The sequence below is a fragment of the Convolutriloba macropyga genome, chromosome 2, assembly GCF_964194025.1.
Source record: "Convolutriloba macropyga chromosome 2, txConMacr16.3, whole genome shotgun sequence".
In the NCBI taxonomy this organism is placed as follows: domain Eukaryota; kingdom Metazoa; phylum Xenacoelomorpha; order Acoela; family Convolutidae; genus Convolutriloba; species Convolutriloba macropyga.
Genome location: NC_134469.1, coordinates 3,109,726 through 3,127,034, shown reverse-complemented (window position 1 = coordinate 3,127,034; position 17,309 = coordinate 3,109,726). Strand labels below are relative to the sequence as shown.

The window sequence follows — 17,309 nt, the reverse complement described above, 5'->3', positions numbered from 1 at the left end:
AAATGTATAAAGAGAAACAGTGGAACTGATTTTGATCAGACAAGAATTTCACAGCTACTAGCTGTTGAATACTTTAAATGAAAATATTTTGTTTTTCCCAACCCCCCCCCCCCCCCCACTGCCCTCCCCCTCCCCCCGAAAACTACATGCTTTTTCGTTCCAATTTTGCTGAGAAATGCCAAATACGAACACCTTTTTGTTTATTTTTGGAGATAACAAACAAAACTCCCCTCGATTTCAAAATAAAAATTATTCGGCTAACTGAACTATCGACTACAAAAAACAGACAGTATTTCCTACTTACGTGCAAGTCCAGCCGAGCACTTTGTTACTGCTAAAATGTGCGTTTCAGTATCAATAAAAATGATGTTATACTGATGGAGCAAAAACGTGAAAAATTATTCAAGCTTCAGTATGAAACGTACAAAAATTTGCAACTATTTCCCGCATATGGTACCATTTTACAACAGTGGGAAAATTGTGCGTGTGTTACATAATCACGCGTTGCGTTCACTCATTTCACGGAGATGGGAGAAATATAAAAAATACCAGTAGTAAAATTCCAATGAAACATTCCGTTTTTGACGTTGAGAATTTAATAGCTTAGATAACAAAAATAGGCGCCACAGTACTGCGTGGTATAAATGGTTAAAAACGACAGATTTCAGCAAAAAATTATAGCTTCAGCAATGCGAGCAAAAAATACTAGTAGTTCTATATATATATACTTAGTTGTGAATTGGTACAATGCACAATGTGACTGTTTTTGTTTGCTTTTAGGGATTATTATGCCATGCTTAGTCATCCCACAGTGCAGTTGTAAACAACTGGAATGAAACCTAATAAAACCACCAAGCTGACCAATATTTATGCATTTCACTAGAGGCGAGGATTGACCTCCGTTTTAAATGCATAAAGATTGAAGGATCTATTCTGTTTTGCCCCCCCCCCAGTGTTTTTATGACCCTCAATTTTATTTAGCACGTTACTATGTAAGAAAATAGCACGTGCGCCTGGGGGTCATAAAAAATTTTTGCTCACTAAGCTGGAGGGGGGGGGGAGGGGCGAATAGAAGAATAGATCCAAATTGAAGATCACGCATACAGAATAGATCCAAATTGGAACATAATAGATCCAAATTGAAGATCACGCATACAGTAGTCGGATCAAAGGGTTTATTGTTTCGCCCCCGGTGACTTTATGCCCCCACTTTCTAATTTTGTGTTGTTATATAGGACGTTGCTATTTAAAAAAAAATAGCACGTGCGCCTGGGTGGTGTAAAATCACAAAAGATATCTACCCACTAAGTTTGGGGGGGGGGGGGGGGGGGCAGAATAGATCCAAATCAAATGTTTCATCAAGCAGCACTATCTTGCGCTAGTCTTCTATAACTTACTCTTACCTGATCCCATTGTATGTCAAAGGGCCCTTCAAGATCTATTAATGTTTATCAAAATAGGCTCTATAAACTTTGCCAAATAATTTTTGAACATAAATGTTGCCAGATTTCCGCAAGATGTTTATAATCTATCTTAAAAAGGAAATTGAGCAAATCAATTTTTGCCCGCTTTGACACTTTGAGCTATTGCACATAGTAACGCCACCGGCAGAAGTGAAACGACACTTCCGTTGCTAAGGAACTATCCGATTCAGGACTCAACCCGATATGAAACTGGGTGTGAGATACTCAAAATTTGCTTGAATGGCATTTCTTAGCAATCACACGACAATCACTTATCATACTGTGCAAGATTAAAAAAATGGAAACTTTTCCGTTTGTGTCTTCCCCAAGGGTTGCAAAAAGAACTGGGGGGGGGGGGGGGGGGGGGGGGACGGAAAAAGATCTGAAAATTGAAGTAATGCTGTAAAGAAAGAGATGAAGCTTCTGAGGTGAATGACGTGAACGATCTTTCGCTGAGTTAACATTGGAATACTGTTCAATTTTTGAAGTTGATTTGTTTTTTAAATGATGAGCCGAAGATAAAACCAAAAACATGATTGAATCGAAAGTTATAAGCTGTTGTACTATACAAATTACAGAATATCACGCTACCGCCTTAAAATGACTTCCACGTGACGATGATTAAAATTTCAAAAAATTTTAACAGCAATGTCACTATAAGATAGACAACAAAGGCCACGACCCTATGTACGCAAAATCAACAAAAAAAATCTAAAACCAATAGAAAATTTCATTTTCCAAGATTTGACAATATAAGAAACACTAAAAGTAACAGCATTATCAAAATTAGTCTCCATCATCCTTGCACTCAGCACACAATACAACATTGTGGTTATCAATGAGACAAATCAAAGAGGCAACGAAGAAAATGGCAAAAATCAGAATATATTTGGAAGTCAGTTACATCAAAGTAAGAGATCCTCATAACTAACGACCTTAACCACAGCAAATTATAAAACTTTTGTAATAATATACCTTTTAATATACCTTATAAGCAGTAATATACCTTTTAGCAGTTCTATTGGTCGAAAAAGGGAGGGACGATAGAATTCCAAATAAAGTTAAGTTTTACAAATTCAACTAAACATTTCGAGAACGAACGGTATCTCAGTCAAAGAAAACGTAACCAAGACATAAGCTAAACGGTTCGAAAAAAATACGCTAAAATGAGAAGCCAATAAAACTGCCATTTTTGAGTTTAAGCGATATCACAAGAAAACAAGAAAAACAAGCAAGACAATTTTATTTTTTGAGAAGCAAGTGTCAAAATCATATAAATGACTACTAAGAACTCAATCGACCAATTGGATTCAGTTATTCTTTAAAAGCAACAGGCAAAATTAGCAACCGATGAAAAATTAATTAACCTGTTACTATTGACACTAAAGATAAGACAACGAAAATACAAACAAAAATAGTGTCAGTCATAAAAAAGATTGATGACGTCACACAGTTGCAAATAGGCACAATTAGAACAAACATTAATCATATATAAAGCATTCAAGAGAATGAACTTTAAAAACAGAAGTCAAATATAGGAAAAAAATTTGCATTTAAAACTAAACATTTAATTAAATGCCTATTTCACAATAATCCATTTTAAAGGTAAATTGAAAAACGTTTCAAACATACGCAATTTTTTTGAGCCAGTAAACATTTTTTGTAGATGTAAACTTGACGTGACGTGAAAAAACAGAAAGAGTCAACAGATCTTAAAAGACAGCGCACCAAAACTATCCCAATACTATGCAATGTAAAAAAAACAAATCCTGACCTACAATTCAAAGAATTTTCATTGGCTGAACAAATGAGTCAGATCAAGAAATACCTAGGAACGGCCAAATGCGAACCAAAAATTACAACCGCGGAAGCAAATTTTTTCCAAACACCGTTTTCACACTACACTTTAAGACAGTGAAAAAAAATTACGTCGTGAAAATACTCGCTTCTTCACTCCACTTCCTGTTTCGGCATGACCAACATCACTACTCAAATTTGACTTCAAAAGCAGCCGCAAAAATTCCAAATATGTCTGAAAGTAGAAAATTGACCATCTAAATTGAAAAAATGAACAATGGCAAATTAACAATGGCAAATTATCTGACAAAAACTTGTCAGGCATCTGATAAAAATTTCAAATGCAAAACAACTATTGGAAAGAAACTTGCGACACAAGTTTTCATGCAGTAAAGGACTACCTAGAAAAACCATAAAAACAGTTCTTATAGATATGAAGGAGACAGTTCTTATAGAGAAACAGTCGAGAAAAGGAAAAGCCTATGTTTTCTACATTTACCGACCAAATACCTGGCAGAAACATTAAAGTAAAAATTCAGTGAAAAGCCCTATCTAGCCTTCACTGGTACTTTTCAGGAGCAAAAAATTATAGATTGAACAAGAAAAAGTACAGCTTATTTTACAATTCAAAAAATCATTTTTTTAAAAAACGAAACTAAGCGCACTTATTCTAAAAACGTTAAGTATTAAACTGGTACCAATTAAGTTGAGATGCTAAAAAACTGTTGAAAGACTCTAAACTCTGATAAATAGCAATTTGATTCACAGAAATCAATTGAAGCAAAAAAGTCATGCTAAAAGTCATGCAAAAAAGTCATGCTAAGTCAGACTAAAAATTATGAGAAAAGTATTTTTCTCAGTGAAATGAAAAAAATAAGCGAACAATTATCGGCTTAGGATAAACGACAAGCTTTGACATGTTTACAAAAAAAAATGTGACAAGCAATTAAAAAGTTGCAGAACAAATAAGAATTGCCTTTTACTGAAATCTGCAATCTTGACTGGACAGCCAATCTGCAAACATGGTGAAAATCAAAAAGTATTTAAAAAATAGGACACAAACAGCTCCAACTTTTGATGAAAAGACTTTCTAAATCTAAAAATTTCCCCAACAAGTTGCGAATCAAAATTACTTCAACGTTCCTTCGGTCGACTGATGGAACTTAAGAAACTGAAAAAATTCACATACATCATAGAGTAGAAAGTCCAAATTTGATTAAAGAAGCAGAAAAGTAGGTAAAAATTGGTCAACATTTCACCCAACTTCGCTATAAAAATTGAAAATCATCAAACCGAATAGGCCAAACCAGACACGGTAAACAGTAGTATAAGGTGGAAAAAAAGGGGGAAGGAAAAAACAAACTACTTACAAAGCCAAAACTAGAGAGGGCAGTATTCAATGCATTTTTCATAAAATATTTCAGAGTACAAGAGTGGTAGATACTATCAAAGTTCCGACAGAAATCAACAGCAACTTAAACTCACGGGCTTAATCAGTTTATTTAATTTCTCAGGAATAAAGTTCAGATGACAAAAATCAATAGAGTAAAAAAACTTACGACTCTGGATACGAATAAAGGGTTAGTGCTCACTGAAAATTAAAAAAAAAACAGACAAAAAAATAAATAACTCCAATTTAGGAAGCTGCAGTATCAAAATAAATTTTAAAAAATTCGAAGACATAGCGCTATTTTCTTTCTACTATTACGAGTTGTTTTTAACAATTCACTTAATCGAAAAGAACTAAGTTCCTCTCAAATTATAGACGCTAGTTTGAATAATCAAGCAACATCTATAATGAAACTGCTAAAACATAAACCGACTAACATCAGACAAAATACTCTCGAGCGACAAGCAGGGCAATTGAATTCAGAGGGGCTTTAGCCTAGATAGATTATGGGTAAAAAACCCCGACCAAGGAGCGGATCGAACCCTCAACCTCCGGAGTAACTGAAGGCAGCATTAACTAATCGGTTGTCGGCATCTTGTGGCTGCTGGTCTTACAGTCGAATTTGTTACAATCGTCTCAATTTCCGAAAGCGACTCAAAATTTTAAAAAAAAACATATAAAAAGTCACTAAGATGTGAAATCGAAATGTTCTGGAGGAAAAAGGACACACCCGCTTACAATAATTGCTTCAAACTTCGCTCAAGATCAATTAGAAACAAAAAAAGCTGGCAGATTGCCAGAAAATAGTCGCAAAAGCTTTGTAGATTTCTAGTCGAAAAAAAGAGACATAGCTGGCAGATTGCCAGAAAATAGCCGCAATAGATTCGTAGATCGGCAGTCTAAAAAAACAGTAAAAAGACAGACCAAAAAAATTCGTCTTTTCATTGAAGGCTGATCTGTTATATTTTGATTAAAAATCTGTATAAGTTATTGCTGCCTATATTAGCTGATCTCAAATAACCTTCATTTAGAGTGACACACCCATTTTACCTTATCTCTTTGAATTAAAGTAAATAAAAGTCAATTTCAAAGTGAGGAAGTCATTTTTGAGAGTGAGGTAAGTCAAGTGTGACCAAAAATTTAATCACGCGCATGAACAAAAAACTCGCTCCACTAAGAGCGAAAAATGACGTCACACATGCAATTCAGTTGAAATTGCATGAACGAATGAACAAAAAGTGGCTGTGACGTCATATGGTCGTAACAAAAATCATGACGACGAAATAAAAAACATAGCAGGACAAGTCCTGACGTACAATTCAAAGAATTTTCATTGACTAAACGGAAAACTAGACCTTGAACGGACTATGAATGGATTGGGAAAACCATTTAGAAAAAAATCGAAAAAAAACAGTAAAAATCAAAGTGAAATTGCCGCATGTGAACAAAAAACCACTAGCGAGAAAGCGAATTTTTGTTCAAACACCGTTTTCTCACTCTAGTTTAAATTTAGTGCAAAAAAATTTCACGCCGCAAAACCACTCGCTTTTTCGCTCCACTTCCTGTTTCGGCGTGACCAAAATCACTACTCCAATTTGACTTCAAAAATCATGAAAATGTGTGAACAGATCTTAAAAAAAAAAGACAGCGCCCCAATACAATTCAAATTCTTTGAATTGTAAAAACCAAGAGAAGGCCAATAATAGCCCCAGCTATCGCTGTGCGGCTATTAAAAAAATGGACCAAAAAAAAAGAGAACCTTGTGTTTATTTATAGCTGAGGAAATATATTTTGATTAAGACTCTGTATAACTTATTGATGTATCTATGAGGTTCTCTTAAATATCCTTCAATTAGAGCGATACACCCTCAGTTAATTTCATCTTTTTGAATTAAACTATAGAAAAGTGTGATAGTGAGGTAGGTCATGTGTGACCATAAATTCAATCACGCAAATGATCAAAAAATCTCGCTGCTGATCAAAATTGCATTAATGAAAGAACATAAAGCAGCAATTAAATAGGAAAAATAGCCGATTGTACCGTACTGGTGCCCCCATATCCGCATTAACAACTGCTAAAATTAATTCCATTGAACATTAATTAAACCGGCAATTAAACCCAAATTTTCAGCAGATTAATAGTACGCATGCTTACATCAGTGCGACCCTTCGAAGGCACAATGGAGTCCATTAGAAATGAGTTAGCTTCATCTTCAGTTGACTTTCTGCTGTAATTTGATAGGTTGGATCCAACCCTTCTTATCCTTATTGGCCTCCGTCTAGATCTACTCGGATTGTGATCATCGCTGTCGGCCAATGCACGGATGCGCTTGTGCAATAGTTCTGATTGAGATAAACTACGTTTTGCTGATGATCCAAAAGACAACTTTGGTACTTCTGAAACAGAAAAAATTACACTGGCACAAGTCGAGAGAAGTGATTGAACTGATAACTTAAAATCCATTTCAGGGCCATACCCGATTATAACCCCCCCCCCCCCCCAAAAAAAACACCGTGAATAAGCAATGGCTATGATGGGAAAGTCCATCTGCTTAACAATCATAAAATAACCGTCAAACCTTGAGTAAATATTTTATCCGAATGCGTCAAACCTTGAAAAATATGCGTCAAACCTTGAGTAAATGCTCTTCAAAAACTCTTAGATGCCGTAACCGAAAATGGGCTGAGCAAAACAGAAAAATGTTTTATGACCAATTCACAACTTTTCGAGATAAATAGATCTAAAACAGAGGCAAGGAATCCTCGTCCCCCAAACAACTCAACGCCATCATGGATGAGTGAATAATTGAAGTTGTAAAAAAGTTTTTCGAATCTAAGTTTGATTTTATCTAGCGAAGACCTTAACATTGTTAAAAGCATAACTCTAACGCAATCATAACTGAAACTGGAAACATTGCAGTATAACGCAAAAAATTCAGCATAAGGATAATTTCACTATCCAGAAAAAATAAAACTGAAAAATGGAGTTGCCGATGTTGAAGGTACTTTTTCGACACAACTCAGTTACCAAATAAAACTTCAATCAAGGAATCCGACTTCGATATTGATCTACTTGATGATAACAAAGCGCTACATACATGACACATTTGATAAGATCGCTGTTGAGCTAATTCAAAATTTGTCGAGTCGACAGGCAAAATATCTTCAGATCAAACTCTCATGTTCATTCCTCCCTTTTGTCGCAAAGAGCTGTTTCTCACCAGAGATTAACTTAAACCCCTTCTTAACACACTTCATGCTAACCAGCTTCACTTTCTCAAATTTATTTGGTACAGAATCTCTCCTCCTTCAACTGTCAGCAAAGTTTTCGTCAATTTTTTGGTCTTTAATTATACACCTCAAATAAAATTGCACCTCTCTTACGGCATAATTACGTTAAATGCGCGCTATTTGTAACTAAGCACTTTGTAACTGTTGATGAAAATTTACCGCAAGCTGAGGGTATCTTGCGGTAAATATCGCATCTCTTCCTGACTTTAGATTTAAAAAATCACTTGAATTCCGAGATTATATATAGACAACAATAGTATACAAATCGCAAGTAAATATCGATAACAGAAAAATGGTTATTTTATATCAATGTATATAATTAGTGTCCAACGCTGCAGGCCCATTTGGTCGTTACTCAACAATATTAGTACCAAAACCCGCCAAATCAAATACACTATGGTCACAATGAAGCTATCTACACCTGAAGATTTTAAAAAGTATTACAAATGTCAAATAAACTCAGTTCAAATTTTCCGGGTTTTGGTACTAATACTGTTGAGTAACGATATTAGTACCACTGATAATTTTTCGTTCAAAATCACCGACAATTTTTCAATTGAATTCAAAGCTGTACTTTAACCCGGCCATTCCAGTACCTTCCACTCCTTTTCATGGAAAAATATCAGATAATCTTTGATTTATACACAGGAGCATCATCTTGTTTTAAAAAAGGCAATCAAAGACCATTCTTCTTAATTATTCAAAATTTACAAATAAACGACAGCTTTTAGATTGTTTTGAACAGGTGTTTTCCACCCATCTGATCGTACTGCATCCCAAAACATAGTGGATCATTTGTCCGAACTCAAACATTGCAGCATTTCTAGAAAAAAGTCCATATTTTATGATAATTTGTCTAACATTACCTCTTGAAATTGTATCGTAGCAAGAAATAGCTCTATTCAGGTTTTGGGATCTTTTGAAACATCGCTCACTCTAAATTTTGGATTTTTAAATTTACGCTCGTTTGCATACTGTGCACTGGGATCATGATTTCAAATTGCGTTATTTTTGTATTTTCCTAAATGAAAATCCGACATCTAGCGTGACAATGAGTGAAAGAACAAAGCAGTTTAACTATACTTTAGCTTAAGTAGCTTTTTGGTACCATAGTATACTTTTGAACTTAAAATCATATCAAAAAGAATTTATAGCCGACCGTTTAAAATCAGAATTCGATTTAAATTTACGCATATAAAAATTGACTCCGTAAGCATAAATTTGGTATAAAATTCCAACACTGAATGGTAGATCGGCAAAGCATTTGTTGCTTTCAAAACTATAGTTTCAGAGCAATTTCTATGTTCTACTCTGGAGTTTCCAAAATGATAAAGTCCAATATTTTATTTAACAGGTTTTTTGGAATGAAATTACGTAGTGAGTATAGTGCTTTCATTCCTTAAGCCACTTTTTTGAACAATAGATTAACTCATTTTGAATTTTTAAATTGATTATCAATTTGGTCAGCCAATTATTTGACTTCAGACTTTTCAAATTTTGAAAGATTTTTAGGTTTCGTTGAGACATTTTTCAACAGTCTCGCTAAAAATTATTAAATGTTTTTGTAAACTTTAGAGCCGATTCATGTTGCTGAAAAAGTTCAATAAAATTTTTGGCTTGAGCTTCAAGCTGTTTAGATTAATACATAATCCGATTATTTTTCTGCAGCTGTTTTAATCGCAAGCCATATGCTAGATGTAGTTATTTTTCAAAGACAAAACTCACCCGATTATCAATAAATGTAGATAACTTGCTTAAGAAATTTTTGTTCACAAAAATTATCACCAGGACATTTGTAACTTTCAAAAGTGTGTGTTAATAACTATTTCTGGAAAAAGATGTTTTCAAGTACTTTAATGTTGATGACTCTTTCTCTTCGACAGGCTGTAGCCGTGATAAATTTCTCTTTATGGGTGGAAAAATAGTTAACCACGCAGGGATTCGAACCATGGACCTCCCAATTCAGCACCAGAATCACTGCCCACTCGGCTATCAGTCCATTGTTATTTCTATGATGCAATCGATTTTATTTTAGCAATAAGTTTTACTTCGAGTGAGAGCAATAGAGATCACTCAAAAATGAAGAATGAAAGCGTGAAAAAGTCACTTGAAGTCCAAGAATGTTCTAGAAGAAAAGCGCAAAAACGGTCAAGCAAAATATTTGCATAAAAAAGACCAACGCGTCGTTTATAATAATTGCTACGAACTTCCTTCGAGAGCAATTAATGACCGACTATGACATTTGCAGAACACTAACCATCTAGACTGCTTTTGTCAGCCAAATCTGGAGTTTCATGCTGAAGAGAATTCAGATCTTTTGTCAAGTTGGCCAATGAAGTGAGGGATCTCGCCTTGGCGTCTGAAGCTAATTTTAAAGCCATTTCATTATTGCTTGAATCAGCGGCAACTTTCAATCTGTACAATTTCTTTGTTTTTACATTTCCACGCTCAGATGAGGCACTGCGTGAAGAGTGACGTCTATTTACAGCAGTAGATGCATCAAATGTTAACAAACCATCTTCATTTGGTAATTGCCGAGCTTCGATTCCCGAAGGCGCCATAGCCTTCGAATTAATATGCTAACTAATAGCCGGGTTAATCATTTTGTTAACAATCAGCATCTGAAAAGCCCGTTAACATAGTCTCTTTAACATGAGTTTTTCCCATTGTCGCTCCCGCAAAATTGTAGAACATTATGGTATATTTACGGTAATTGCGCGGGGGGGGGGCTATACGTTTCATGGCAACTAAGCTGGATGGCTATGATGCGAAAGATTCGATTTAGCGATTGATGCCCATGTATATTGAATCAAGGGTAAAGAATTAGGGGTAAAAATACTAAGGCACTAAGCATGCGTTACAAAATAAAGGGGGCAATCTTAAGCCGCGTAGGACAATCCAATGGATGAGTACCGATCCCCCCCACTATGACACATCACTGCATCGTATACAGTTTTAAAGACAAGGCACTAACTCTTTTAAAGCTGCGTCAAAAGAATTGAATTTCTATATAATCTTATTTGTTATGAATTTAGTCTCCCGCACTACGGCCCTGCAAGAACTATCAATGTCGTTCGGCCGTTTGGAACCACGGCACCCTCTGAGGCATATGATAGCGCTGCGGAGAAGAGCAAAACTTATTTTCGACCGTATGTACGTTACTGGTCGGAGTATGATTCGGCTTTCTTTTCAGCAATTTTGCTAGCTAGTTGTTTAAAAGTGCGCGTTGCGGACGGTCCTGCTCCCACCATGCAGGAAAACACGACCGGAACGAAGTTACTCTACTCGACGTCAAGTATTCGTTGCTCATACTTCAGGCACTTCAACTACACATGATACTTGTACGCTTCTACTGAGTTTTTCGGACACGACTTGGCAAATGGGTTAAAGATCTTCGCGTCGAAGAAATAACCACTGAACCACGACCTCCATAGGCCATTCGTTTTAATGTCTAGTCGCGGGTTTTTATCAGTGCTAGTAGTTATGTGTATAAAAGACTCGCCTTGAAGCAACTGAAGAGTCCGCTCAACTTCGACATCAAAGCAAACGTCATGCATAATTTTATCAAAGGTGTCTCGAATTTCAATGTGTCTCATGTGTGTATAACCCCCCCCCCTTCGCACAGTGGAGAGCATGTGATAGGGTAAACTTTTCACCACATGGACAATTAATGGGCGTATTTTTGGCCTCAATGTTATATCTAATGTACAGCCCGTCTCTAAATTCAGCCTTCGTTAGTGTAAAACCGTAGCGTTTCAGCTGTAGAGCTGTGAGCCAGTTCGAGGCTCCTTTTTCCGAAGCCATTTCTATTACGTGGCGTTGCTCGGTCTGAAGGTTTTCCATAAGATCCTTCTTACGCAATCGAGTAATGTTCAGGCGTGCGGTTCGTTGGTCGTGCGTTATGCGTTCTTGGGTGAGATGAGCATTCGCTCGATCATTTTCAAGAGGAGCGCATGCGGTCAGCGAAGCAGCGTACTCCATTTCATAATCAATTGGCTACTTGATGTTAAGTCCGCCCTCCCGGGTTGGTAGCGAATAATCGCCTTTCGGATTGAGACACCGGAAAGACAAAGAACGACGTTGAGACGTGCGATTGGATGTCGGCTTCTGCGTCTGTGATGATATTCCGTGAGTTTGGCCTTGTCCACGAAATTTGTTGGACGCCTCTTGTGAGGCATGCCTAAGCGTTCTGAGGGGATGTTTCCGCTACCTGCCCCATTTTTTTAAACAATTTGGAATACTTTCCAGCTGTGGTTACATTAAATTTCTCATAGGCTTTCTCGTTGCCAATTACAGATCCTATTACGCGGCATACTTCAACAATTACAACTGCCGTCCCCTCAAACAACCTGAATGCTTTGATTTTTGACGCCTCTTTTACTATTAGATGACACTTCGGGGCGTTCACGCTGTACCAAAATAGCTACCATGTTCAGTGATTTGTTTGAAGAACAATACGCTTACGCGTTACAATAAAAAACTTATATGTTCGACGGAGTAAGTGCCCAGACTCAAGGGCGCTTGCACCTGAGTGCCGGCCACAAGGCCCAAGAGGGACTAGGATTTACTTTTTAACGTATTTACTGAATAGAAAAAAATGGGATCTATTGTTTTGGGCCACAGCGTAGTGGGCATAAACTGTTTTCCGCATACTAACGTTTCACATGCTAATTTAGCACAAAAAAACAATGGGTGCCGAAACAGATAAGATCCAAAAATTTAACATCTTGACAATTCGTGTCAACAATTGGCAAAAAGTCAAATCTCCGAGAGGGCAACTAAGTAGGGCAAGAACTGGCAAAAACACGATAATTTTTTGCTTCAGCTCCTGCTTCCATAAGACCTAATTACAAGCTACATGACTAAGATAAGCTGCCTTGGCATTTAATGCATGATTTTTTTATCTGCGATCCTCTAAAGCATCAAGGCAGCTCATCAAGCCGCAAGGAAAAACACATACTTGTGAAAATAGGTTTCTTGCGCTTAGTTGCTCTCCTTTGGGGTCCTTTTTAATTTAAACGTCTTAATTTTAAAGCCACCATTATTGGCGGTAATTGAGGGGGAGGTGGTATACGTTATAAGACAACTAAACAAGGTGGGGCTATAAATGGAACCACTAAGTTTCTTGGCAGGCTTGCTTCACATTTCTAGGACTAAATCGTCGTCTTCTCGTACTAGCACAGCCTCACTGAAGCCTGCTTTGAAATTTTTAAGTTGCACAAGTCCTCCATTTGGAGTTACACAGAACTACGGCCTGGATGTGGGACAGGATCAGATTACAAAAAGACTAATGGTGCTAAACATCCCTTCTCTGTCGATGTAAATCGAGCTCAATGAACAATTTCTAATAACTTTCCAAAACGGAAATGAAGCAGCAGAATTCAAAACTCCTCTATGAACCAAACAATGCGACAAACTAAACTCTAACGAATTGGATAAGATTTTGCAAAGGATTGTCAGTTTAAAACTTTCTTACGAATTTTTTCGAACTCTGAGTTCATCGTCAGGTTATAAACAATACCAAGCGCTAAAATGAAAAAAACAAAATAAAAAGCAAATCACTAAAATCACTCATTCAAGGAAATTTAAAACGAAATTTTACATATCTGAAGTCGCATCTACAAAATTTTACATCTGAGTAAATATGCATTTTCGATTTAATGTAGCAGATACATATCGACATGTTTTTTATTTAAAAAAACCTGCAAAAATTACCTTAAAATTACTTGCTTTGTTCAATTCTAAAGATGAAAATTTCATTACATAACAAGTTTCTCTTTCAAGTTGGAATTTCATCTCCAAACTAAGCTTACAGTGTCAATTCTCGTGTTCGGTATTCGTCGCGCGTGTTGATGGCAAGTTTCAGTGTTCTTATATAGAGCACCTCTAGTGTCATTAAATTAGATTGGTTGCCATACTGGTCTAATATCTTCCAGTGGAAAGCTGTTTTATCACCGTTACACTCAATTGCATATATTCCTATCGGTGAGTCCGCCTTGGCATGCTCTGCAACCGTTGTGGTAATATGACGGCATGTCTGTCCCACATACATGGAATTGCATCCATTACAAAAGAGTTCATAAACCACGTGCATTTGAGGTCTTTATCAAAGCTAGAGTTAAGGCTAGGTAAACAGCTCTTAAGTTTCCGAGTGGTGAAAATTGTCTGTACAAGATGAATTTTGTTCAGCTTCTTTACAAATTCATTAGAGATGTTGCCTCTGTACTGTAATACAAATGGTTGTTTCTCAGTATTTTTGTAGTTTTGTGGCTAAACCCGTGTTATATCTTTTTTTGTTCTTTCATTTGCAGCTGGTTAATTGTATCCTTGACAATATTCCCTACCCAATGCCTAAGATATTGATTACGTTTCAAACTTTCTGCAATTTTGGTCAATGCTTCAGGGAACGCTTCCCAATTGCTGGTGGCTCGGAACAGGCAGTGTATTGTTCCGTTTTATGCTTTTCTTATGTTGAAGGTGTGCACAGCTACCATAGTTCAGAACAGTTCCAGTATCTGATGGTTGTTGATACCATGTCCAAAAAATTGTCCCCTCCGGTTGTATGTTAATTGACATGTCCAGAAATGGCAACCTGCTTTTGTTGTTTCTTATGTAAATTGAAGATTGGATGGAGGTTATTGACCGCATCTAACCGCTCTTCTGCGTCACCTCTAACTGTTCTCACAATATCGTCGTAGAAAAACTTTTGTTTCGGACGAATGGTTAATGTCACTCTTATCATTTTCACGGCAGAATGAGCACATCCAAAACCTGTTTTCCATGCTATCATATTCGGTGTTACTGATTTGCCGATATTTTGCGTGGAACCATCTATTGCAAATTAACGTGCTGTCACACGGTGTTTGCAATTGCGACAAGTGCTAAATTGTGTGTTGATTTTACATTTAGGTGTCTTTAATTTCAATTGTGGCTCCCATGATTTCATCCATGGGTTAGCCAAAATCACTGCCAAGGACGCACCCATTGGCAACCCGCCTTTCTGACAGTAACAACTTTCATTGCATTTGAAATGGACGCTTGTGACGGCTAATTCGAGCAGACTTTTTATTGTTGTTCTAGGTATGTCAAGTTAATTGTCCCTAGCATAAAGCGATCGGAGGGCAATGTTAATGGCTTCCTTTATGTGAACGTTGGTGTATAGACTTTTTACATCAAATGATAGGATTTCTTCGTCTTTTTCATATTTTATTTGCTCCAGAGTCTTTCGTGCGTCATTGGTGTTAATTTCTAAATCTGCTCCTTCAATCTTTTGGAAAAAGGGTGTTAGAAACTTGTTAAGTTTATGGTAACAACTTCCGGGATAGAGAGAACAGGTCTCCGAGGGGTTTCCTTTTATTTATTTTAGCTAGTCCATAAAACCTTGCCGGTTGTGCTCCAGTGGACCTTAAAGCTTCGTAAATCTTAACCAGTATTTTCCCTTTTTTCCTCATATCCAAAAGTTCTTTTTCATTTTCCATTACGATATTATCGCAACTCTATTCCAGTTTTCTGAACTATTCGCAATCTAATACTTTTTCCAGTTTTCCTGCATACGTGCTCTTTTCATAACACAAAACCCTACACCCGTATCAAAAGGAAGAGCAATCAGGGCGTTGTCACGCAGATATTTTTGCACTTTTGCTCATGCTCTATCTAATGGTGTTTCACTGATGTTTTTTGAGTACCTTTGCAGCCGCTTCATTTTCGAACAGTTTTTCACCTGGTACATTGTTCTCACGCAGATTCCTTATCAAACTGTCTATGTCTGCCCAGAAAAGCAACTCTTTAAACTTGTCCCTTATTGGATGCTTTGGACCAAATGCGAGCAAGTCCCTGACGAATCCCGGCAAAATGATATTATCTAGAATCACTACAGTCTTCTCATTAGATGATCTTTTAGGCTTGTCTTGCCTTTCCGAAAGTTTGGTAAGTTTTCCTTGCAATAGGTGGTTATCTAAAATCTTAAGAACGTTTTGACTAGCAGCTCGCTCTTTGTCACATTTATGATGTGTGGCAACTGCTGTAGAAATTTCCGACCTCAGCAATTTTAGTTGAAAACTATGCATCACTTGATCCGAAAAAACATCTGTTTTTGGAACACGAAAATTCAAAAATCCGGTATTATATCTGTGCCAAGGCAAGTTTTAAGAAAATTTTTTCTGCATCTGCTACTTTCGTACTTACATCGTTTTCATAATCCAAGTATGGTTTCCAACAGTAGTAGGTAGTAGTAGTAGTCGAGACTTCTGGATTATGCCCAAGTAGTGTAGTCGAGACTTTAGGGCACAGCCAAGGGTTTACACCCTTCAGTTCATCAGTTCATTGCCTTGAAATAAAAAATTTGACAGTTTCAGAGTTTTGAATGAGGGTTGCAGCTACCACAGCTTGTTGAAAATTCCCGGTTGCAGTCTCCTCTTTGCAAAATTTTTCTCAACCAACATCCTGGCAGTTTAAGCATAGCTGAAGGTTTGTGAAAGACCTCCGGTGAGCAAACACCAAGAGATGCTATCACTTTTTAGACTTTATAAAATCATTTACAAAGTATATAAACTTGTATTTGACTTTTTGAGACGTGTCAAGCAAAAATCCAACCAATTGTAAGTCTGCTCGACACGTCTCAAAAATTCCAATGTAAACTTCTGGGTCAGGGCACCAAGGCTTAAAAAACTCGGAAATGAACAAGAAGCTGCTTAAAAAACTATCTCAACTACTTTCCAAGGCTCTACAAAGACCTCGACACTTGTAGATGGCGACTCTTAGGCTCCTACCGAATCTCTAAACCGTACCAGAAAATCAAGCCACATGTCATTTAACGAGTCAAACACCACGCGTGGATTCTCAAAAAGCCTATACTACTAAATATCCCGAGGAAGGACGATTGCATCAAAGCCACAACGAACTGCGAGAAGATGTATTCTAAAACAACTTAGCAATGCCTACCAATCACATTGAGATTGAGCATGTTCTTCAGTCGTTCAAAAGCGAAATCTTTGTTCGTACATTTGTACATACACGATAATTGCCCACAACTCAATATTGCGCACCAAAGCCAATAGTCGCTGCGAATCAAGACCTATTTCAACCCATTTCGATGTAAACATTTAAAATCCACCGACTGAAAGTTACCCAGAAAGCAGTTCTGAAGTAGCATAAGTTGATTACACTGATAAGCCAATCCCTAATTGTTGTAATAAGCTTATAATTTCATATAATATTTGATGAAAGAATGAAGACTCCGGCAAGATGAGTGACTAGACGAGAACATGCTACAACAGGAAAATCTACATGGAGCAAGCAGAAATCCTTCGGTGGCAGACAGAGAGGCTGGTGATGGGATCCTCACTCACAAAAGATACCCTGTCACCGGA

At 36.9% G+C, this 17,309-nt stretch overlaps 1 protein-coding gene across 4 annotated transcripts in view; it reads right to left on the bottom strand.

Moving 5' to 3' along the window:
- Positions 1 to 16,277, bottom strand: part of LOC142355662 (uncharacterized) — a 62,090-nt gene extending 45,813 nt beyond the window's left edge. For 3 of the 4 annotated variants that reach the window (XM_075407745.1, XM_075407753.1, XM_075407760.1), the window contains exons 1-2: positions 10,199 to 10,591; positions 6,806 to 7,047 (exon numbers count right to left, since the gene is read on the bottom strand). In XM_075407745.1, the coding sequence (XP_075263860.1) occupies positions 6,806 to 7,047; positions 10,199 to 10,502 (546 nt within the window). In that variant the 5' untranslated portion in view covers positions 10,503 to 10,591. Of the gene's footprint in view, positions 1 to 6,805; positions 7,048 to 10,198; positions 10,592 to 16,125 lie in introns of those variants that run through there. The other variant, XM_075407766.1, reaches the window with a different exon arrangement.
- Between the last annotated feature and the right edge of the window lie 1,032 nt (positions 16,278 to 17,309).